General features: G+C 38.2%; 1 protein-coding gene and 1 long non-coding RNA gene across 4 annotated transcripts; one reads left to right on the top strand and one right to left on the bottom strand.

Annotated features, from left to right (window-relative positions):
* Positions 1-1,267: 1,267 nt before the first annotated feature.
* LOC128864560 (uncharacterized) lies at positions 1,268-3,258 on the bottom strand. Of its 2 annotated transcripts, none has more exons than XR_008454709.1 (2): positions 2,108-3,258; positions 1,268-2,016 (listed from the first exon to the last, which is right to left on the bottom strand). It is a non-coding gene; the product is annotated as an uncharacterized LOC128864560 (long non-coding RNA). The 2 variants fall into 2 exon arrangements; XR_008454710.1 differs by having other exon boundaries at positions 2,112-3,258.
* A 7,538-nt stretch (positions 3,259-10,796) lies between these two features.
* On the top strand, positions 10,797-22,692 carry LOC128865453 (THO complex subunit 2). Of its 2 annotated transcripts, none has more exons than XM_054105852.1 (20): positions 10,797-11,330; positions 11,408-11,573; positions 11,708-11,955; positions 12,019-12,152; positions 12,221-12,468; positions 12,529-12,672; positions 12,732-13,282; positions 13,353-13,539; positions 13,602-13,873; positions 13,943-14,060; positions 14,128-14,472; positions 14,531-14,815; positions 14,878-15,083; positions 15,155-15,257; positions 15,324-16,098; positions 16,159-16,833; positions 18,555-18,607; positions 21,989-22,166; positions 22,242-22,291; positions 22,374-22,692. In XM_054105852.1, the coding sequence occupies exons 1-20, from the start codon at positions 10,990-10,992 to the stop codon at positions 22,500-22,502; spliced, it is 5,208 nt and encodes a 1,735-aa protein (XP_053961827.1). In that variant the 5' UTR covers positions 10,797-10,989; the 3' UTR covers positions 22,503-22,692. The 2 variants fall into 2 exon arrangements, with proteins under 2 accessions (XP_053961827.1, XP_053961826.1); XM_054105851.1 differs by having other exon boundaries at positions 16,156-16,833.
* The last annotated feature ends 1,919 nt before the right edge of the window (positions 22,693-24,611 follow it).

Genomic DNA, 24,611 nt, shown 5'->3' with positions numbered 1-24,611 from the left:
TTTGATTTATTTGAAATAAAAAAATAAATAATTTCAGTAACGAGTACTGCCTCCTTTGTTAGCAATAACTTCATAAATCCGGTCCTTCATAGAATGATACAAGGAATTTATGTAGTTCAAGGAAATCTCGCTCCAAGCACGTTTAATATCTGCAGCTAATGTTTCCTTATCTTAGTATTGCTTTCCTCCTTCGTATACCTTCCGTGTTCGCCAGCCCCAAACATTTTCAATTACGTTAAGATCTGGAGAATATGGTGGCCAGGTCATGATATTAACGTTTTTACTCGAAATAAAAGATTTTACTAGTCGAGAGTTATGAATAGGAGCATTGTCTCGTTGAAAAATCCAAGGAATTGGTCCAAAGAGATCTTTTAATTTTGGAAATACGGACTCCAACAATGTTTTGAAGCGATCGCCGTTCATCTTTTGATCGATAAAAATCAAGTCAATTGTTCCATAAAACGTGATAGCACCCCACACCATTATTCCCCCTTCTCGGCTATGGTGGCGACCTAAATATAGCTCATCTTTCCGCAAATCGTGATAATAATATTGAATTCCATCAGGGCCATCTAAATTAAAACGTTTTTCATCAGTAAATACACCTGAACGCCAATCATTTAGTTGAGTGTAAGACAGTGGACAGTCCACGTCAAGTATTCTTTCGCGAATTGAAGCCGGTTTTCTTTGCGTATTGCAATCAAAGGGGTTTTTTTCTTGATTTTTAGACGCTTCAGGTGTTCTGCATTTCTGATCGTACGCTGAACAGTTGATAGGCTTCCTTTTACTCCGGCCAATTCCTTGATCTTAGCAGCAGATTTAGTCGAATTCGAAGCAATTCTAACAATTTGGCGTACTGCTTGTTTTGATAGTGCCTTTTTCCCCCTTTGAAGTTATTTCCATGTGCCTCTGGATCCTTCAAATATCTGTCAACAGTTCTGGAGCTGCGATTTATTTGTTTGGCAATGTTCCGATTGGACAGTCCCTGCGAGTGAAGAAAGTCTACTTTTTGACGTTCCAATAAGCTCATAACAGCAGCTTTTCCCATTTTTTTCTTCAAATGTAGCTCGAAAACACTTTATTTGTTTATTTTTGATATTTTTTCAATACGAAAGTTTACACTTGTCCACGCAATGCGAAGAAATTTAAGCTGCATCTAATTCAATGACCAATTTCTATAATCTCCGAATGTACAGTTATTTTTTCGCAAATCAACCAGCTGTCAGCATTTTTTTCGAACAAGATTCGCACTTTGATAAGAAAAGCATTTTGGACAATTAGAACAAGCATGATAATAGATAATTGATTTTGTTTAAAAAAAAAAACGATGGTGCGTCTAACCTAAGACCAGCAGTGTACAGCTTATGTATATTACTTAATTATAACAAATATTTGAGAAAAATTAAATTAAATTAAATTAACTAAAAAATCGAATGATTGAAATAAATTGAAATTGAAATTGAAAAATTGAAATGATAAATAGTGTTGAATATCAAATTAATTAAGATTTTCTCAAAGGTTTGGGAATTTATTTTTAAAACAAATAAGTAAATCGGGACACTTTTCCATTGATGTAAAAACAAATTATTTTTATCCTCTATTTTTGGCGCCTTATTTCTGGCAATCCATCATTTCGTCTATCAGCTGTTCATCTGCCCAGGGATTGACAGCGTTGCTAAGTATTTAAAGGAGTTCCTGGGCGCGCTCTCACATTAACTGAGGGAGTTTAGCATCTTGACAACGAAGTAATATGAATAGTGGCTGCGTTAATTGTTTTTCTTATACCACATGTCACAAACCAACAGCTGTAACATCCCTTGCTACGTCAGCAAATCAACTGATTCCTTCAAAATCGCTAAGAGCCGGTTAACGGTCTGATGCTGGCCACACCTTCTGAATTATTTTCATAGTGAATTGATTGCAAAGTTTAATCACACATTTTAAAGTTTGCTGAACTGATGTAAAAAATAGCCCCTAAATATGTAACTATATAAAGTATGGAAATCTTTTCTCTACCTAAAATATCGATAATTTATATTATTATCCAAAAAAAAAATTACGCTGATTATATCGTTAATATCGATGCATTGATGCAATATCAACAAACCTACTTAACACGAGTCGGCGGCAGCAAACGGGCCACAACATTGAACATCAAGTGAGCGAGCAATGACAACCCACCAGTCAGTTAGTAAGCCAACTAAACCATCAACCGCACCAACGTAGGTCATTGATCCCTCTGATGCGCACAAGTTTTTGGGGATTGTTTTCATTTCCATGAATATTTCTTCCTCTTCTTTTTGCCTTTTGTGAAATTCCACTTTATTGTTGTGCTCCGCGTTGAACATTGTTTGCTGATGTTTCCTCATCAACTGCTGGTGCTGTCGACTGGCTTGTTTTTATTGCTGCTCGATGACGGAAATTTTGACTGCTGAATCTGAGGTGGTTGATTGTGAATTTTGCCGCTCTAGTCATACACCAACTGTTTTTCTTGGGCGCCTTATAGCACAGGTTGAAGTTTAAGCTTTTTTGGAAGCTAAGGTTAAGGTTACTCAATTTACGTCTATCCGCTCGAGTTAAAAAACCAACGACCCACCACCGCTTGGCAGTATTGCCAGGCCGCGCGACCTTTAACGCGTACAATGCACTCTAGCTTTAACTTTGTTGCGTCAAGAAAACGCGCCGCAACTGACCTACGACAACATGTTGGCATCGGCGAATTGTGGGGCCGCACCAAGCATATGTATGTACATACATACATATATACATACATATACAAGCGCGTGCAAGAAGGTGTGAATGTTCCACTGTGGTGTGATTTGCAGTGCTTTGCATTTCGTTGGGTTCGAGTGTACTCCCCACAAACGAGCGCCAATGTCGAACGCAACAACAGAAAATTCACTACTGTTATGTTGTACGATAGACAACATTGGCAGTGCCAGTGCTAGCCTGGTCATTAAGTGGTCAAGCTTATTCATGCTAACTCTTGCGCTTTTTATTGTTGTTTAGTTGCTAAACACACAAATGCAAGTATTGAAGCTATTTATTTCTTCCTCTTTGATTTGCATTTGATCCGATTTCTGTTATTTGTTGGTGTACAAGTAACGTGTTCGTGCGGTCAGTCGGGCCCACAATCCAGTTTTACTAACAGGCGAACAAAACTCTCGGCAAGTGTTCTATGCTCGAGGGGCATACAATTAATCGTTGGAATTTACAACAAAATTAGCAACAACAAGAACAATAATAAAAATGAAGAAAGCAAAGCAACAAACAGCACTGGCCCCAACTTAAAACAACAAAAACAACAAACAGCACGAAGCCCTTTAATAATTGGGGAGCTGCCAAATACATACTCGTTGCTCTTATTTGTTATTTTGCATTGGTCACTCCCCATGATTTTCGATTTCGCTGAGAACAGCACCACATCAGCAGCGGCACCAGCAACAACTATCCCAGTTTCATTGCTCCGGGGCGCACAGTTAAAGCAGAAACGAGTTGCTTAAGCAAAAGTTGGGCGCATGCCAACCACAAATAACTCAACAGAATGTGGGCACAGTGGCGGCCACTGCGTATGGCAAATGACCAGCATACACACAAGGCGGCTAGCATTTATGATAGGATGATTAAACCAGTTTGTTGGGCAGCGTCTACCCTTTGGTGGAAATCCAATAAATTTTGGTGTTGCTACTTCGTAAGAGATTAACCGGTTATGTTGCTTTTTTATATATTTCATGGAAATGAATGACATACCTGACAGTCACAACTGACAGTGACTGAGTGACTGTGTGTACTAGTTAGTTATGTAAGTAAAGACCATTAAAACTCTTAAAATTGAAAGCTATGTAATATTTAATAAGTCTTGAAGATTATTGAAGAAAAAGTACTATTTTCGAAATAACTTCACCACGCAAAATTTGACCGATTTGAACTCAAATGGCTTCAAATGATTTTTGTTCACAATTAGACCATCTTCAATCACGCCATCCAGGGTACGTATACATGAAATTATTTATAAACACTAAAGGCAGCCGCCGTAGCCGAATGGTTTGGTGCGTAGGTTCGAAACACCACTCGGTGAAACACAAAACACAAAAAAAATTTTCCTCGGCAGGCAATAGCAAACCACCGTGTGTATTTCTGCCATAAAAAAGCTCCTCATAAAAAAAAAATATCTGACGTTCGGAGCCGGCTTAAAACTGTAGGTTCCTCCATTTGTGGAACAACATCGAGACGCACATCACAAATAGTAGGAGGAGCACCCAAAAGGCGCCAATTATATATAGGCACATAAACCTAACAAAGTATTTATTTATAAGTTCAATGATTTTTCTGATGTTTTATTTGAAGAAGCAGCTCTGTAACTCATTACTTTTTGTACAGCAAATACTGGATAACCGCTTAACATGAATGCGATTAACCGGTTATTGAGAATCGGAAACAGCGCGCTACTGGCACTGTTTTTCACATTATCAACATACATCAATGCATATGTGTGCATGTGTATATGTGCGTTCATGTGATTTTGAGTAAAGAGCGCTGACCAAGGGACAAAGCACGCGGTCAACGCCACTTTCGCCGTAATACACAAACTTTCGTATGCTTACGAGTGTATACATAGGCGTGTAGTTGTGTGAAGATGTGTGTGCCTCTCGTATATACCTGTAGAGCATTGCACTTGTCCCCTTGACTGTACAGTTATTCTCCTTAACCACTTGTTCTTTGACGATTTTTTCTTAATTGTTTTTTTTTCTTTTTCGTTTTTATAATTTGTTCACAATATTTCTTTACCACGGCTGTTGGGCCGATTAATCATACACTTTTTGCTGTGTGCCTGTTAATTTGATTGTGAAAAAGTGTTAAACGCCCACAATATAATTCGTGCTGGTTCATTATATTAACCGCCTCGCTCACGTTGGTTGGTTGGTAAATAATAATTATAGGTTATTTCATTGTTATGCCGCACACTCCACCCATTTTGGCACACACACACACTAATCGTTTGGCTGTTAACCCTCAAACAAGCTTCACAAATCTGTATCTATTTCTACAGTGCACCATCGTGTGCTTACTGGGAAGAGTTTAGGTTATAGGTACTCAGTCAGCAGTTAAGCAGTATGGCAGACAATCGAAGCAAGTAAATGAATAATAAAAGCGACCAGGAAATTTTTTAAGCATCGCACAATCCGCACACGGCGCGCTTAATTTTGTTGCCATAAAATCTGAATTTCGCTATGCAATACCTATACTTTTTGCGCGCATGTATCTCAGTCAGCCATCGCCTAGTAGGTCCATTTGCTTTGGCGCTTGCTGATTTGGCGCTTGCTGCTTTGGCGCTTGCTACTTCGCGCTGTGTGCCTAGTCGTATTTTATGTTATAAGCAAAATGACGGGCACGAAACAAAATGTCGAATCGAATAGTTCCGCTATGGGGCCAAATTGTGTGGTAGCGGAGCAATGATTTTTGCAACTGGCCATGCCGTCATGCAGACGCCATTTGCCTAGTGCCACTTTTTCACTAATGGAGGCGATTTCCGTCAATGGCGGATTTAAATTGAATTAAACCAGAAATTTCGGGTGCTTTGTTGCTTAAAACTGTTCCAAGTGTTTATTGTGGCATACTAATCTTGTTTGTCACCACTTGAAGATAACACTTACCTATCAGTTAATTATTTAATTTAATCTCTCTTTCTCAACTAAACAGCTGTTTTTGCCGTTTGTTCGCATTAATAAAGCCCACAACCTCTACGCATACCAACTGATTTGCCATGCATTGCGTTGGCGGGAATTAGAGCTGCGCCAATATACTCGTACGCGCACACTATGCTTACCTACTACCCTACACATTTGGAATTCGAGCTTTATTCTAAACTTTTCGTACATATGCGAGCAAGTGTGCAGGTAATTCATTCTGCTCGCCTGTGAAACGGACAAACAAAATGACTACTCGTCGTTGCAATAAACCGTCGAATTTGCTGCTCTGGTACCACACATATGAAGCGAATGTGTCGCCTCAGCCAACAGCGGACAAACATGCTGCCAGGAAATCGGTGTTCCAGCCTCCAACAAATATTTGTTTAACGAGATTTGTTTGCCTGCAACAAATACGCAGAGGAAGGGGCGGGCGCACTCATGCGTGAGTATAGAAGAGGAGAAAAAGTTTCGGTTCATTTGGTTTTCAATACTGAATATGTAAAACGTACATATCATTGCGCAAAATGTGTATATCATAGGTGTATGTAATATATGTACATGCGTTATGGATGCTAAGCCCAACGATGAAATGGTGCAATCGGAAGTAGAAATAAAAAAATAAAAAAAATTATGCTACTTAGAAAAAGTTACGAATAAAATAAATGAATGGCATGGAATTGGCATCTATTAATTAATTAAATATTTATATACATACATATATTTATTAATCTAACTTATTATTATCAGCATTTATAGGGGATATATACAATATAACCCTAACTTAATTATCACAAAATAAAAATAAATATAAAAATAAATATAAAAATAAATATTTTATTGCGACAAAAAATTTTTAAAATTAAAAAATAAATGAAATTAACAAATATAATTGTTTTCGCTGTTATCTACAAAATAATAAAATAAATTAAATTGGATTGAAACATTAAAAATGAGTTTACGATAAAAATGGCATATATGTATATACACCTAATTTATAGTATTTTTTTTCAATAATTTATTATTTATTTTTATATGAAATAATTTAATTCAATCGCCGTGTTTATATGTAGGCAAGTGGGTTTAATGTAAAGTTCCCGGTTAAGAAACATTTTTGAACGTTCCTCCTATTTCTGAAATATTCAGATAATGGGGTTAGTAATCAAATTCATACCTAATCAGCTGGTCGAGTGATGGGAACTAAGCATACACAGCTACGACTTTATATATATAATTGGCGCGTACACCCTTTTTGAGTGTTTGGCCGAGCTCCTCCTCCTATTTGTGGTGTGCGTCTTGATGTTGTTCCACAAATGGAGGGACATACAGTTTCAAGCCGACTCAGAACAGCAGATATTTTTTTATGAGGAGCTTTTTCATGGCACAAATACACTCGGAGGTTGGTCATTGCCTGCCGAGGGGCGACCGCTATTATATTCTTAAAGGAATGCGTAAGTTTTTCAGTTAACGAATTTCTTATAGAATTTGCCGAAACCGCGTGAAGAGCTGTATTTTTTTCAAAATTTCGATTACTACCCGAGACTACGAAATCCAAAATCTCACTTACAAACTAAAGAAATTCAAAACAATAGTAAATAGATAAGGAGACACCATAGTACTCGCCGTTGTTAAGGTATGAGCATAAACATAAGCTTCAGAAATAAAAAAAAAAACCTATCCAAAAACTTAAAATAACTACTATATTTACTAAAACTAAATAAATAATAACGAATATCTGAATTTTTAATATAAAAAACTGGTTCACTCCACATTAACATCAAATTCTATCACGACCGTCTGTCTATATATTTTCTCATCCACCACTCGGCAAAATAATACATCGTCTCAGCAACAGTTGGTTTTCATATGGCCCATTCATTCTCCTTCACACATTTCAAACATCAATTTTGAGGGCTATACAACAAAGCTAGAAAGCGCACATTTTCCCCGCTTCAAAATCTAATACTCGCACACTCTTCTCCAACACGTCTTATGTAGCTACTTTCGGCGACCCCAGCCGTTAGAGACATATAAAACCAAACCCCTTACACTACGTATACTGCTCTGTGCCGCTCCTTACGTCTCCTCTTTGACAATAACAACTCAGCTGATGCGCTTCGGTATCATAGTACTGCCCCACATGTCATCTCATTCACTCTGTGCTTTTGCCAACGCCTTTTCCGCCTCTGCAACACTCTCACTCTTGCACATGGCGTGAAAGACCAAGCCAAAAAGTTAGCTCGTAATGCCAGATATATTTGATTAAAATATATTACAATTACTAAATTACCAATAATTACCCCATCACACTATTTTTGTATATATTTAGTTAGATAAGCAAAAATATGTAATAAGTAAGCAAATATGTAATAAGGAAATTAGAGTTTAGAATATTTGTTTTCAATTATGCAGTAGAATGCCGTGCTTATACTCAATTCTCATTTTTGGAATTTTAACCACCATTTCTTTCGCATAGTCTGGCCACTCGTGCATATGCACACGAACAACTTGCAGTCATTTTCTCCGTTTATTGCCGACCAAGCCATGTGTTCATTTTCTGTTCGCCTAGTAGAAAAGAGGGAAGCGAAACTCTTTTGGCGGGGTCTCGTTCGCTGTTCGCTATTGGGTTCGGCCGCTAGAAGGCACGGCAAACGTAGCCCAAAATCCAACCGGCGTCCGTTGGTGGTGTGTCTTCCATGCGCACAATGTTTTTTGTTGTTGCATAACAAGCGGTAATTTGTTCTTTTGTGCTGTGCCAAACCCCAATTGAGACATGGCAATGAATATGATGTTCGTTCGGACGGTCGTCATACCTACGTGAATGCGAATGAACGTGCTATGGATGTTTCCCACCCGCTTTAGAGAATCAAAGACGTTATTGAATGGCTACTGCTCTACCCACCCCTCTGCTTATGGGCATGGAAAATTTACGCAAATGGTTGTTAGTGTTGACGAGAACAATTCTATTATATGTATGTATGTATATTCTCAGCACAAATTGGCTTGTTGTTTGGCCAAGTGTTGATATTCGCTTTCATTTGTACCCCTCTAAACGTTTCTCACAACCTCTCTAATCCACGAGTATCACTTAAAGGGGAGTAATTATGGCTGACAAGTTTGTGTGGAAGCAACTGAGCAGAAAATTTATGTGGTTCGTTGGGGGCGTGGTTCTTGATGCATGAAATGGCAAATAATAGTGAAATTTGATATGATTATGAAATATGATATACACATTTATGTATGCGTATGTATGTATGAAGTTGAGAACTTTGAGAATTAATTTTTCTAATTAAATATAAAAAATTTAATTAAGTGTATTATTTTATAAAAATATGTGTGTAGGTATAAAATGTCAATATGTATGTCAAATAAAAAATCAAACTGCGGATTTTATTAGCATCATCATTGAAAACGTTGCCCTTTTTATGAAAGTACTGATGTTTAAGAAGATTTTAACACAATTTTAAAATTGCTTGTTTATTAATGGATGCGAGAGGAGAGATAATTTGTTATTTTATTATTGTCACGTAAGTGAAACTGAAGGAATGCTAAGAAACACAGCAATTAATTAAATTTCGAAATCAATAAAATATCAATGGACAAAAGTTTAATCGCTTTGGTGATGTTAATTTTTCTTTTAAATTGCTTTTAACGTTTCCCTTAGGGAAGTGGTAGTTATAGCTAATTTAATGCCACATCTACACCGTCCAGTTACATGCGTTTGCGTGGTTCTGTAAATTCACACGCGTTGTCGAGCATAATTCTAAAAGTGGCGTAAATCACATTATACAATTTATTTTTTCACTCATTATCAAAAATAATTCAAAGTGTTTGATTACTTGTATCAGAAGAGTGTTAGACATGTTTTCTTCTTGACATTTCCTAAAGGAAATATAACTAAATTTTTAACCTATTCTGAGATATTTTCCTTAAAGAAAAAAAATTATAAGTTACTTATGCCACTTTTAGAATATATGAACGGAATTTTAGTGGCTTCTGCAATTTTAGATTTTCGTATTTTTGGAATTTTGGCTGGTGGACATAATTATGCAGACGAAAGAGATCAAATTTATGTTCTGGCACTTATGCACTAAAAAAATAAAATCAGAATGTAAACAAGCAAATGATAAAAAAAGCACAGCTCATTTTCACGGGAGAATGTTAATGAAAATGAGCGTTTCTTGTTTCCAAAGGCATTTGCTAATTGATAAAAATTACTTTCAATTGTAGCTTTTTGACAGCTGTGAGCTGAACAAAAATTGCCAAGCTAGCCTAGTGAAAAAACATAATCAAGAAGAAGACCGAAAAACGTTTGAATACCCATAAATTAAAAGACAACTAAAGCGAGTGGACATGACGAGAAAAATTAAAAAATGATTTTGACATGTTTTTTGTTCTAATATTATTGCTAAAATGTCTAATAAATGCATGAATTTTAGTGTCAGAATAATCGATATCAGCAAAGGCAAATAAGGCTCACGTAGATTCACCACGCTAGCAAAGCATTCGCTACCGTAGACAAGAGCTGAATACAGTAGAATAGAGGATTCACTTTATTTGTTGAAAAATTAATGTAAGAGAATTTCTTTGTTTTTCGATATTGTAAAAGCGTCAAAATCAAACAAATTGTGAAACAGTAAAGACTTTTCTGTTTGTATGAATTCGTCCAAGGTGAATGAGGTGTTACCGATTCTACAAATACAAAAATTCAGAGGTTTATTGTCAAATTTCACTGATGAAAGAAGAGGAATCAATCAGGATCCATTTAACTGACGAAAACGCCACCTTGCATATAAGCGGCTTGCTTGCAGAGTTGCTCGTTTTCTTTTCATTTGTCAATGCAGCAGCGCCCTCTTGCTGTGAGTTAACGCAAAACAGCGAGTTTTATTCACAATGCAGTATAAATGATATATGTAAATTATAATAAAACTCATACTTGTAAAGAATTATAAATTTGTCTATATTTATTTGAGAAGTTTTACATATTCTATAATGAAATTCTGTACAAAACAAGCGTTTTTACTCAATATAACGTTATTTATTTTCATTCCTCAGCAAAGACTCAAACCAATACGAAACAATTCACACTCTTCTTCTTCGATTTGACACTTGCGTTCTCTGTCTATGTCAGGTAGTATAGAAATTACATTTTGACAAACCAAAACGCTTAATTTGTGGTAAATGATTGGGAAAAATTACGCTAATTTTTTTATATTATACGGGAAAAGTGTAGAAAAACGTGTAGCGTACATTAACGCTGTGATCTAAATAAAAGTTTCGCGATATCTGTAGCAATTACTGTATGAGGCGACTGCGGACCTCTACGAAGGCGCAGACGGCTGGGACAGCGACAACCACAACGAAAACTGGAAACGGTGGTGTTGGTGGCAGTATCAGTATATCAACAGCATCGTTACTAGTAGCACCGCATGCGGGCAGTAAAAATACATATAACAGCAGTTTTAGTGGAAGTGGTGTTGGTGTCTTGACAACCAGCAGTAGTACGGGTGATCCAGGAGCCGTCTCAACCATTGCAACAATAGCAGGCACTTCAACAGCTGCGGGACGCCAAAAGCACAGCATGGACGTAAAGTTGAATGCGGATGTATTTAAGAACTTTGAAAAGTCGGGGAAGAGTGAATTGTATGTGACCGGAAATAATGAACGGAGTGAAATGCGTTTACTATAACATTGCTTAAACGAAAAAATTTTCATTTTAGTTTGAAGTTCTTAAAACAACAAGTGAAGGAGAATGATAATCCCATTTTTGGCAAAAATGATGAATTTAAATTCGGAATCTCCAGGGCCATCTACGATCTACTATGGCAAGGACTACGCTGCACGTTGAAAAAAGACTCAGTGCTGAATACTTTGGCGGATATTGTGGTAAGTAAACGAATACTCGCTTATGTACGTATGCATGCATTTCTGTATATGTTGCGGTACAAAGCATGGAATAATCAACTGGAAGGCAGGTACTAATGTTCAATGCAATTATTCCTTTTCATTTACTACCGCAGACAATGCATACTGATTTCCCCTCAGTCATACTAGACATTGTGAATATACTGGATGCGGAGACTTCTTTAATGACCGATGGCATACAGGAGGAGCGTCTTATGTTCACTCAGATTGTAAAAGATCTGGACAAAGTGATTTCGGATAAGCTGATAAAGGAGCGTTTAGAAATAGATACTTTACAGGATGTAGGGGTTGTAAAGAATAAGGTCTTTTACACCAAATTTATCAAGATAAAAACTAAGCTTTAGTGAGTAGTGAGCAATTACATAGAAGTTTCATTTGGAAAACATAACCTTTGTAATATATTTAGTTACAAGCAGCGCCGCTTCAATCTCTTTCGCGAGGAGAGCGAAGGTTACGCCAAGCTAATCACTGAATTGAATCAGGATTTCGAGGAAGGTGTGACGGCGACAAGTATAATGGATATCATTAAATCGCTTATAGGTGCGAGAATAAATATATTTCCATGGTTTTTTGTAAATTTCTGTATACATTTCTTGCCACACCTACAGGCTGCTTCAATTTGGATCCAAATCGTGTGCTTGATATAATAATTGAATCATTCGAAACACGTCCAGAGCGACGCCACCTGTTCATACCACTGCTGCGTGCGTACATGCCAAATGGTTCGATTATATGTGAAGTACTCGGCTACAAGTTTCGCTACTTCGCCGATACAAGAACGCCACGTTCACTCTTTCACGTTTGCTCACTGCTTTTGAAATATGGTGTCATTGAGCTACAAGATATTTACCAATGGGTGAGTACAGTGCTGCTTTGTTGGAGCAAATAATAAAATTACATGGATTTTTTTTTAAAGCTCACACCCATCGATAAAACCATAATAAACGAATGGGAGAACGATCTAACGGAGGCGAAAGAATTTGTGCGCAAATTAAATATTATTGTAACGAATAAAGATAAGGAACATGTTGAACCAGAAATGGAGAAGCCATACAATGAGGTGACTTCTTTTTTTTAATATAATGTGAATTAATTTTTCTAACGCGAAATTATATGTAGGAGAAGTACTACGCCAACCAGAAGTTCGGTTTGTGTGAAGGTCTCTTAAAAGTGGGAGATTGGGAAAACGCGCTTAATATTATCAAAAAATTACCCGAACAATCGGTTATAGTGCATGAACCAATCGCTCGCGCGCTCGCTGAGCTCATACACATCTCCATTGATTATGTGTACACGGAAAAGTGCTTTAATGCTAATACGCGTCGTTCCAAATTGGCTGAGGATAAAAAATTGCTGCAAAAATTGCAAGTTCGTGAGTTTTCCCAGTTGCGCAACTACACCATACCAATGGTGATTGCACTTGGTCCTGCCTTGCATTTCGACACGGTGCTCATGTATAAACTAATACGAATTTTGCGCACAATAATGACCGACATGGGTGTGGATAGCCTGAACGCACCCACCCCCAATACTGAATCGGAAACGCTTTACTTCGAGGTGATGACTATTATGGACGCAGCTATATTGCCAGCACTTTCCTACCTAGACTGCAACTGCCCAATGGCCGAAGAGATTTGGACTGTACTGAAGTTCTTCCCATACCATTTTCGGTAAATAAAATTTAAATTTTTTTGATTTGCAATATAGTTTAATATATACCCTTTGAATTCTGCAAAACAGCTACAGTTTGTATGCACGTTGGAAGAACGACACATATCAGGTGCATCCGGTGCTAATACGCCGCCGTGGCTTAGCGCATAAAAATATAAAAGCGTTAATGAAGCGTGTCAGCAAGGAGAATGTGAAGCCAGTTGGCCGCCTTATTGGCAAGTTGAGTCATTGTGCGCCCGGCTTTCTCTTTGATTATGTAGGTTTTCAATAAATATAACTGAAGTCATGCGATAACAATTAAACTACTTCTTCTTATAGATTCTGCTACAAATTCAAATCTATGACAATTTAATAGGCCCAGTAGTGGATTCGTTGAAATATCTCACATCTCTATCGTTTGACTGTTTGGGCTATTGCCTCATTGAGGCACTAGCCATGGCTGATAGAGATCGTTTCAAGCATGATGGCACCTCAATTTCCTTGTGGCTGCAAAGTTTAGCCTCCTTCTGTGGGGCGATTTTTAAAAAGTACAACATCGAACTGAGTGGTCTGTTGCAATATGTAGCTAATCAATTGAAGTCACAAAAGAGGTTTGTTATATTAACAGCTGATGACTGCATAAGCAAATGTTGAACTAATTTTTCTTGCTCTTAAAAAAGCTTGGATCTGTTAATCCTAAAGGAGATTGTGCAAAAAATGGCCGGCGTGGAATCGGCTGAAGAAATGACTAACGAGCAGTTAAATGCTATGTGCGGTGGGGAATTACTACGTGGCGAGGTGAGTCTGCTAATGTTTGTGCACGGCCGCAAACTATTTATAAATAACGAAATTTTTGCACTTCTAGGCCGGTTACTTTAGCCAAGTGCGTAATACGAAGAAATCGTCGCAGCGTCTGAAAGATGCGCTAGCCAATAACGATTTGGCTGTTGCTATTTGCTTGCTTATGGCCCAACAAAAGCACTGCGTGATCTATCGCGAGACTGCCCAAAGCCATCTAAAGCTGGTTGGCAAGCTTTACGATCAATGTCAGGATACTCTGGTACAATTCGGCACATTCCTTGGCTCCACCTACTCGGTAGATGAATATGTCGAACGTTTGCCATCGATCATTGCCATGTTGCAGGAGTATCACATCAATGCAGATGTGGCCTTCTTCTTGGCGCGTCCAATGTTCACACATCAAATCAATGTAAATGTCATAAAACCCACTTTTTTCAACTTAAATTGATTTACTTTTTCATTAAAAGCAAAAGTACGATCAGCTGCGCAAGGCCGATCCTAATGCCAAAAAATTGACTACTAATCAAAAATTACAAAAATATCTGGAAGCCACCAATTTAATTATGAATCCTATTGTGGAATCAGTGCGTCCACTGCACGGACCGAAGGTTTGGGAGGATATTAGTCCGCAGTTTTTGGTGACCTTCTGGTCGCTTAGTATGTATGACTTGCAAGTACCCGCCGACAGTTATCAGAAGGAAATTTCCAAATTAAAGCAACTTTCGCTGCAAGCAGCCGAATCAAAGGATTCGGTAATAATGAAAAAAAAAAATTATAATTTTATGCATTGAAATTGAATAAAATTGTCTTTCAGAATGCCTCTAAGAATAAGAAGGAACAGGAACGTTACATTGCGCTGATGGATAAGCTGCAGGATGAGCGTAAGAAACAGCAGGAGCATGTCGATAAGATTTTGCAACGTTTACAACAGCAAAAGGACAATTGGTTCCTTTCGCGCTCTGCCAAGTCCGCGAAAAATGAAACCATTACACAATTCCTGCAGTTGTGCCTATTTCCAAGGTAAATTTGTTTGGCATAAAAATGTGTGCGCGGTTGATAAATAGCCAATGACAATGTGTTTCTCTCCATAGGTGCACCTTTACTGCCCTCGATGCGCTCTATTGCGCGAAATTCGTACACACCATACACAATTTAAAGGCTGCCAATTTTTCCACACTGCTTTGCTATGATCGGGTGAGTCAGCGATTTTCGAACACTTATTCCCAATATTTGTGTTATTTATATTTCCGTTTTTCTTAGATATTTTGCGACATCACTTACTCGGTCACATCCTGCACTGAAAACGAGGCCACACGTTATGGCCGCTTCCTGTGTGCCATGCTGGAAACGGTAATGCGTTGGCATGCCGACCAGGCTGTCTTCAATAAGGAATGCGCAAATTATCCTGGCTTTGTTACAAAGTTCCGTGTTAGCAATCAATTTTCCGAGGCAAACGATCACGTCGGCTATGAAAACTATCGGCATGTCTGCCATAAATGGCATTATAAAATCACTAAAGCTATTGTCTTCTGTTTGGACTCTAAAGACTATATGCAAATACGTAACGCACTTATTATTCTCATGCGCATATTACCGCACTATCCGGTACTCGCCAAACTTGCGCAGATCATTGAAAGAAAAGTGGAGAAAGTGCGAGAAGAGGAGAAGAATAAGCGCCCAGATTTATTTGTTATCGCCTCCAGTTACATTGGGCAACTCAAAACAAGGGCTGCGCAGATGATAAAGGAAAGTGATTTTCATCAGGTTACCGAGAGGCAGTTGCGCGTAGAATCCGCTACGGCAGCAGCAACTGCTGCTGCAGGTGCCGCAGCTATTGCCCCATTAGCTGGCGCAGGCACGCAGACTAGTGTGATTCCTGCAGCGACAACTAACAATGCAACCGGCAGTGCGAATATAATTAATTTGGGCGATGCTACTGCCAAACCTGCGCCAGTGGTGCAACAAATACCAACCGTACAACATGAAGCTGCGCCCATTTTGGCAAAGCAAGTGAACAACGGCGATGTGAGGAGTGGTGAGTTTGTGCTGCTTTAGAAAATGTTTCAAATAAATATTAAATTTTGCAATACAGCAGAAAAACGCGAGAAGGAAAAGGTGGTGAAACAGATCATTAAAATGGACCGCGAGCCTATATCAAGCATCACATCAAACAATCCGATTAATGAGCTGGAAACGAGATCCACTTCAATTGTGATCAATGATCGCAGCGAACACAGTGATCGACGTAGCAGCAGTCGTTCGTTGAAGGATGTCAAGAAGGAGGAACGCACACGTGAGCGGGAGCGCGAACGTGAACGTGAGCGAGAACGTGAAAAGGAACGCGAACAACGCGAAAGGGAACGAGAAAAAGAACGTGAACGTGAGCGTGAGCGGGAACGTGAGCTGCGCGAACTGCGTGAACGAGAGCGAGAGCGTGAACATCGTAGCCATAATGATGAATTGGATTTGTCTGGTGGCAGCGCCGGTGGCGGGATTGGCAGCAGTGTGATCAGTGGCAGTAATACTATAATCTCCACACGTTCCAAGCGCGAAAAACGACGGGGCGAAGAACGTTACCGACTGGAGTCGCCAACACTGGAGTCCATCGAATTATTGGAAAACAAGCATGAACACCATGAATATGAACGCGAACGTGAGAGGGAGCGAGAGCGTGAACGGGAACGTGCACGAGATTTGAGTTCCGTGTCGAATGAGAGCAACGGTTCATCGATGCATCGACGCAGTCAGGATGTTATTGAATACGACAAAGGTAAGCGATGGCAAATTAGTTGAGTAAATATCGTACATACATATATGTCTTCTGGATTAGAGATTTATAGAACTTATTTAGTAAAAACGTTGTAATCTGGCGAACAGATAACAGACAATCAGAAAGCTGGATAGAAGATGCAAATTGCGTTTGGCAAACCACAACCAAGCGAGGGTGAATGTGCAGATACAAAATGGCTTAAGTATTAGCAGGATATATAAAGATACGACTGGTAAGGTGCGGTGCATTGGACAGTGCTAGTTTACTGGGGCGGTAGCGCTTGCTCGGGAAATACCCTAGTCATTACAGGAACGCAGAACCGGCTGCCATGTGAATGCAGTTGTTGTGGTAGCAGCTTACTAAACTCGGTCAGTGCAATGTAGTTATCGGTGGTCTTCGTCCTGCGTATCTAACGGTAGGCCCAGGAAACTTGATGTTTCGACAGGTTGGGTCCAAAGGGAAAGGGCTATTAGGTGAGTGAAGGGCATGTGAAAAGGTAGTTAGTATCGTGCGGGGTACCTTCACATGCTGGACATTTGTTTGGTATGTCGGGGTCAATTCTTAATAGGTAGGAATTTAGTCTACTACAGTAGCCAGAACGTAAAAGTTGCGCGGGTCTCTTGGGGTAGCTGAGGCTCTTCATCTGCTGTGGGTGGTCGTTGGTGTGGTCTTGGTAAGTATCTCCCGATGAATGTCGTTAAGTGTCTGCCTAAACACTGTCCGGACCAGTAGTTGTCGGCTCGTTTTGACCTGGACGTCGTCGGAATAGTTGAAGAGACGCCTCCTGACGTGAATGGCAGGTGACTCAGGTTCTAGCAGGTGTCTACAGGGGTGAAACCTACGGTAGCACCCTAGTAGAAACTGTTTACTGAGCGGTTTATTGTACTCCGTGACAGGTAGCATCTGCGCCTCATTATGTAGGTGTTGTAGGGGGGACATCATGCGGCATCCTGTGGCGGTCCTGATTGAACGGTTTTGGCATGTTTGTAGCTTTGTTCACTGCGAATCATTAGTTCCAGGCGACCAGACAGGCGCAATTGCTTTAAATGTCGCCAGCAACATTTCTTTGTTGTTGTTGTTGTTGTAGCAGCATAATCATTCCCCATACATATACGAGGAACGCTGCTGAAGAGACACTCCTTGGCCGGATATAAATCCGGATCGTTCCAGTAACGTAGAACCGACTGTCGTGAGAACGAACATTTCTTTGTCTTTGCCCCAAGTACTGCCAGCTAGCGATTTGAGGACCTTGTTGCGGTTTTAGACTTCAGTAGCAATTGCCGTTGTGTGCGCAGAGAAGAAGATCAAAATATCGAAGTAATTCCCAACATTTTGGGATTGTTTATTGTTGTCGACTTGGTGGGGTGTCGTCGACTTTAACCTTGAGTTGTAGTTTGACCTCCTTTGTTCAGGTGGTAAAGAGGGTTGGCGTGGACTTAGTCTTTTAGATTTTTCGGAAAAATTACATTAAATGATTCACAACTGATTGCGATTCTCAATGGGGAAAATGATCATTGAGATAAACTTTTGCGTTTCATTAAATCTGCCTTCAGATGCAGAGATAACTTAATAAAAGAGCTTAACTGGTTTTAAAAACCGGGTTTTTTTTTTCTTAACACTAGAATAAGTAATTATCAAAATTTTTTATATTTTACTTTTATTTGCAATAAATACTACTACTACTATCAGTGGATTTATCTAATCGCCTTAAACTATTACAGATGCGAAACGCCGCAAAGTGGAATCTTCGACGACCTCTTCGTCAAACTCAAAGGTTAGTATTTTGGTGCAAACGTAGTTGCTAAGACAGAGAGACGACCTTTGCGTGGAGGTGCAGCCGAAGGGTCACAGCCAAACAATTTGACACTACAGTGGTGTAAATAACAAATGCAATACACAACAGCAACAAAGAGCCACCACTACAACTAAGTGATACTCGCACAACTACAACAGCGACAGCAACAGTAATTTGTAGTGACGTCAGTGAACGAATAAAAGTAGCATACAAAACCAACAAAATGTTAAAAAAAAAAAACAAAAACAAAAAAACGAATCGGCAATTTAAACAAAACAGAAAAAAAGTGTAATCAAATTACGTCAATAAATCGAGCAGCGGATCTATAAGACAGCACAGCCAATGAAACCAATACATACATACATCTTTATACGAGATTGCGCGAAGAAATGAACATTTGCATGTGATAATCTTGCATATTTTCAAATGCTATGGATAATTTGTACAAGTACCACCGCGAGCACACATGCACACGAACACACGCGACGTGCTATCCACTGATTTATTTTTATGAAAGAAAAAAAATGATATTTATTATGTATGTAAACTTAAAAAAAGGAATGTTGATTTTTTGAATGAATATAGACATTTTGAGGTTAAAAAAGTAGGAAGAATTTAGTGAACATTTAAAAATTTGTAAAAAAAAGTATTGTATAATTTTAATGAAGAAAAGAATTAAGTTTAATGTAGGTTTGAATATTAAAAAAAAAATTTAAAAGAAAAAAAATCAGTGTAATTTCTACAAGTGCAGAAAAGTATTATGTATAATAATTTTTTTTTTTTTTTTTTTTATAAAAAATGCCAATCATACACATCCGAATGTGATATATTAACAAACATTTATTGTTCAAATTAAGTGAAGGGAGAAGCGTAGGATTTTCTTAACTGTAACAAAACTCTTGTACTTAAGCTTACATACTAGATAATAAGTATTAATTAAATTTTAATCAAAAATGTCTGTTTGTGATATAAATGCCGGCCAACTCTGCAATTGGTATTAAGTATGATACACCTGCCATAGCAGCAACAGTGGACTAACTGCCTGAGCAACGGACGATTGAAACAGCCGGCCATCGAGGAGCTGCTGCTACTAACAGAAAGAAACAAAAAACAAGCGAAATGATCGATTTACTTCTACGCTTAACCAGTTATTACATAAATATAATTGTTTACTAGTACGATTTGGCGTCTACCTCGCGCATGTAGTAGCGGCGCGCAACTTAAATCTTCAAAGGAAACAGCAGCATTAGCTGACATAACCTAAAAATCTTACTCCGGCAAAGATTTTTTGTTAAATACGCCAGGCTATGAATTCCGGGGCAAAATCAACTAGCACTACAAGAACTTCAGTGTTAAATACAATACAACATTAATTTCTACCATAAACAACGAACGAGGAAGGGTCTTCTATTATAGCAGCGCATAGAAATAAGTGGTTTAACAACAAAGTTTCCGATAGATGAACAATAGATGGTAATTGGACAATAGAACTTCAATCAGCAGGAGACATCAGGATAGCGAACAAATAAAGGACAATAAAGCAACTTGAAATAGTCACAAACCACGACAGTCGGTTCTACGTAACCGGAACGACCCGGATTTATATACGACCAAGGGCTGTCACTTCAGCAGCATTCCCCGTATAATTATGGGGAATATTTATACTGCTACAACAACATCGAGAGAAATATGGATCAGCATACGTCTATCTATCAACAGAGCTCTGCTTTCCAACACTTCCCAAATCAATTCCTCTTTTTTAACGCGACTAGATTTTCAACACATCGCTCATTGCAAGAGACGGAGGACAGGCAATACTTTGGAGACACTGGGGAAACTTTGACGACTTGTATGAGAACGGGATCAGGAAGTAAAATCCAAAGACGGCCTAATTTCCATTCAAAATAAAACTGGTAGTAAACCTTCTGGAACCCTCTCCACTAGCTTGGAATCTATCAAAACTGCGCTGTTCCTAGATCTTTCTTCAGATAATATGCAGATGATAACAGCGAATAGTCTGGTTTATTCCCACCATATTTGCATAAGAGAAGAGAACAGAAGAGAAGCGCGTATACTTTTATTAACCCAATTTCTATGAAACGTCTTTTGGAGCACTTATGGAGCAATGCTTGATCATATCAACTGGAAAATATCAACTTCACAGAGCCAATTAACACGCATAACATGCACGAGGAGCAGCACAGCTAATCGCTTCAGGATTGGGCAGCATTTCCGCACAACTGTAGGCTTAAGAGATCTGGAAAATCATGAGAGATGACACACGCAATGGGAATGGGTACGACAATAAGTGAAGAAGCACAGCGATGACTTGGATTTAACGTAAGAGGACCCATGCGATGTTAACGGGGATATGGTCACACCACTTTCGCAAGTCACATTCTACGAGGAACTTTACGCAAGGCTGGGGAGCTGTTCATGTACATACAATACATACCCACAATCTATACACCGCAGATATGAACTTGCTCATGGGTTATCTCGTTACTGTTTTGGTTTGGGAAATTTTAAAATGCCGCAATTCTTTTGATCAATGAAAAATTCTTGCGACAATATTTTTGACGAAATTACGCATGAACACTCGCAGTTGGAACAATCAAACTTTTGGAAGATGTGAACTGTTGGCCATCTTACGTGTGGTTCATCCTTAAAAAATATGCAGTAATCGAATTTTTGGGGCAACTGAAGCAGACAATCTTAAACAACACTAAATTTTATGCAGCTCCTGGGCAATATTTTTTGTAAACAACACCCAAAAAGTGACATACGTGGAATCTCCAATTTAAATCATAACAAATACTTAATTTTGCGATTGTAAGAGCCTAAACTAGAAGCTGAAATCCAATAAGCAACTTGCACCTTTAACTAGTATGGACCTGTAAGCAGAAGACGGAATCTTACAATTCAGTCGCTCTGCCTATCGCGCGTTAACCTATCATCAGCATTTCTTTTCTAAGCATTTTGAGGTGTCTTTCTTTTCGCTGCCTGCATTCTTAATTCTTCTATCGCTGTTTTGTTGTTTGTCGTTGGTCGTAAGCGAGCTGAGGTGAACGAGCGGTCGGTAAGTGGGTAGCGGGTGGGTGGAAGTTAAAACTAAACGAAACACCATTTGAATTTATAACAAAAGGGAAATAGCCAAATGCAATAGTTGTTGTATTCATTACAAAAAGTAAAGCAAAAATCGATTAACAAATAAATTAACTTAGCTACGCTTAGGTTTTTATTACTAACAAATCAGCCTAAAAGCAAAAATCATAAAGCAGAAAAACAACACCCCGAACAACAACGTGATTTGCGGAATTTTATAAAAATATGATATAATTTAATTTTGTCTAATTGCAGAAACAGGTTATAGATGATTTGGTGGAGAGTACAAAGAAAGAACGCGGCATCAAGAATAAGGAGCGCAAGGAAAAGCTAACCGAAGAGGAAAAGGATGCACGCAAAGAACGCAAATTGGGACGTAAACGCGAACGACTCGAGGAGAGTTCCAGCTCGGAGCACAAGCGGCGAAGAGACGGTAGGTCATTACTTGTGAAGCATACCTATAATTTCGGCGTGTTTCTTATTGCTTGTTTTCTCGTACTTTCTTTAGTGCAAAATGGCGATGATGATTTGCGCGAGCGCGACAAATACCATACAAGGGTAACTAAAGTTTTTATGTGGTCAAAGAACATACCCGCATGTGAAAAGTTTTTGATTTTACTAAATTTAACTGATTTTACAGGAAAAATCGCCACACATGCGCAGCGAGACGCGCGAACGGTCGCATGAGAAATTCGAACGTGACCGCAGCACACGCGAGGAGCGTTTATATGGCACCTCGAAGTCCACACGTTCGCGCATAGGCTACTAAATGACCGAGGAAGCCTGTGTTCCACAAGTTTTTGTTTTTAAACTTAAATTGACCGTTTGAATAACTAAACAATCAGCTACCATAGATCATTCAACACAACCACTTCAAATAAAATACTTATCCATACATTTTAAGTATATAAGAAAACCAAAAGAAACAGAGAAAAACAAAAACAAAAAAACAAAAAGAACTACAACTACAAATTAACTACAGCCAACATTTCATAAAATTATAAATTAATTATTTTACTACATTTGTTTTTAATTTTTAAGTAAACTTTATATGTATGTATGCAGTTTGAAATTCAAGCTCACAGCAGTTTCAACGAAAAATAATAAATGCCACCAATTCAGTTACTCAATAAATAGTCCACTGTTGTAAGATTTTTGTTTTTAAAGTCGATAAAAACAAAACAAAAAAATGATTGTACAAAAAATATATAGTAAAAATAACTAGAGACGAGTGTTTACACTCAAAAATAAAGTTAAATTTTCGCAAGAAAATAATTTACATATAAAATTAAAATGACGTGTTTTTATGTGAATTCCTATTTTAAAATGCAATTGCGCTAAAAGAAATGCAGACGTAGGTGAAATGGTTGAAGTAGCAGACTGGCACTCGCCAAGTAGCAATAAAGCGCAGACGATAATGCAGACGTAGAAATGGAGAATCCACAGGAGGCTGTAAAAATAGTATGCCGGCATAGTGGGAGCTACTACGCCTTTTCTATTCGCCATTTCCCCGCTCGCTGTCTCTATACTCGATTAACTTGACGAAAAATTTGCATGCGAAAGCAACAACAAAGTTATCGAGTAAGATTCACCGCTAGCGGCTGATTAGGCCGCACTGCCTTACCAACACCATGTAATTTAAGGGGGGAGCCTGCATTAGAGGCTTCAAAAAATCGATTTTTTCGTGGATTTTTTTGGGAAGGAAAGAAATATTCGATTGAAACGAAACTTTCTGATTTTATTGTTATATATTTCAACAGTCTTCTCAAACTTTTTCATTGAAATATTATGTCATATTATGCCTGGTACAAGCATTTTGCCGAGGCGCCTCGGGTGTGCATGTGTCGTGCGGCGGGAAAGATGCAGGTCGCAATTTTCATCTGAAACTATTTTAGTATAGTATAGCTTCTAGTTAAACCAAGAAAATTAAACAAAAAGTTAGAAATTCAACAATTTTTCGCTAATTAAAAAAAACATATTTTTTTGGAAAAACAAATTCACTTTTGATTGTTTAAAAAGTGGGTTAATCATAACTTTCTTAAGGTTTTTTAGGTTCAACTATACCTTTTCAACTTCAAATTGGGACTAAACAATTTCAAATTGGGAATAAACAATTTCAACTTTAGTAATAAGAATTTTAAGTTGGAATTTAGCATTTTAAGTAGAAATTAAGCATTTTTAAATTGATGCAAATTTGAAGTTATTTATTGTAACATACTAAACATTATAAATCATCATAACAAATAACACAACTAATAATTGAAAAGGTATATATATATAATAACACAACAAATTAAATTGATTAATACAAATAATTATTACATATGATTAAAAAGACATGTCATTCATATTTAACGCATCTGGTATAAATCTTTGGACATGGGCGACATATTTGGCACAAGTAGCTACATTTAATTTGGCGATGTTCGGTTGTATTACATTTTCTAGCCGTTGCAGGCGATACTCAGTTTGAGTCATATCTACTCTATTTTCGCCAGCCAAAATATGTGGCAGTTCAATTGCCAGCTCACGTTTTACACCAGCTTTCAGGGTTGACCAGGCAAGCTCAATTGGGTTGAGCATTGGGCTGTATGGACTTAATCTCAGCAGGCGGTGATCAACAAATTCGTTTTCTGCAAAGACATCCTCAATGGAAGTATGGCAAGGTGCATTATCTATTACCAATATTACTGGTGATTGGTAAATATTTCGAGCATTACGAAGACAACGACGAATTAGCTTCTGCTTTTTTAAATGCACCTCTTCTTACTTCATGATGAATTAAACCCAGATTTCCTATACATCCAATTAGGTGAATATTAGCTCCACGACTTCCAGCTGAAATAAACGTACAACGGCTTCCTTTTTTGGACCGGCC

Source organism: Anastrepha ludens, chromosome 5 (genome assembly GCF_028408465.1).
Source record: "Anastrepha ludens isolate Willacy chromosome 5, idAnaLude1.1, whole genome shotgun sequence".
NCBI lineage: Eukaryota > Metazoa > Arthropoda > Insecta > Diptera > Tephritidae > Anastrepha > Anastrepha ludens.
This window is presented reverse-complemented; position numbering and strand designations above follow the sequence as displayed.

Excerpts from the sequence above, each read along its gene's own strand:
- LOC128865453 (XM_054105851.1), top strand. The coding sequence starts at position 10,990 with ATGAGGCGACTGCGGACCTCTACGAAGGCGCAGACGGCTGGGACAGCG. Across the intron at positions 13,540-13,601 it reads CCGGCTTTCTCTTTGATTAT|ATTCTGCTACAAATTCAAAT; the intron begins GTAGGTTTTCAA and ends TTCTTCTTATAG. Across the intron at positions 22,292-22,373 it reads GCGACAAATACCATACAAGG|GAAAAATCGCCACACATGCG; the intron begins GTAACTAAAGTT and ends CTGATTTTACAG.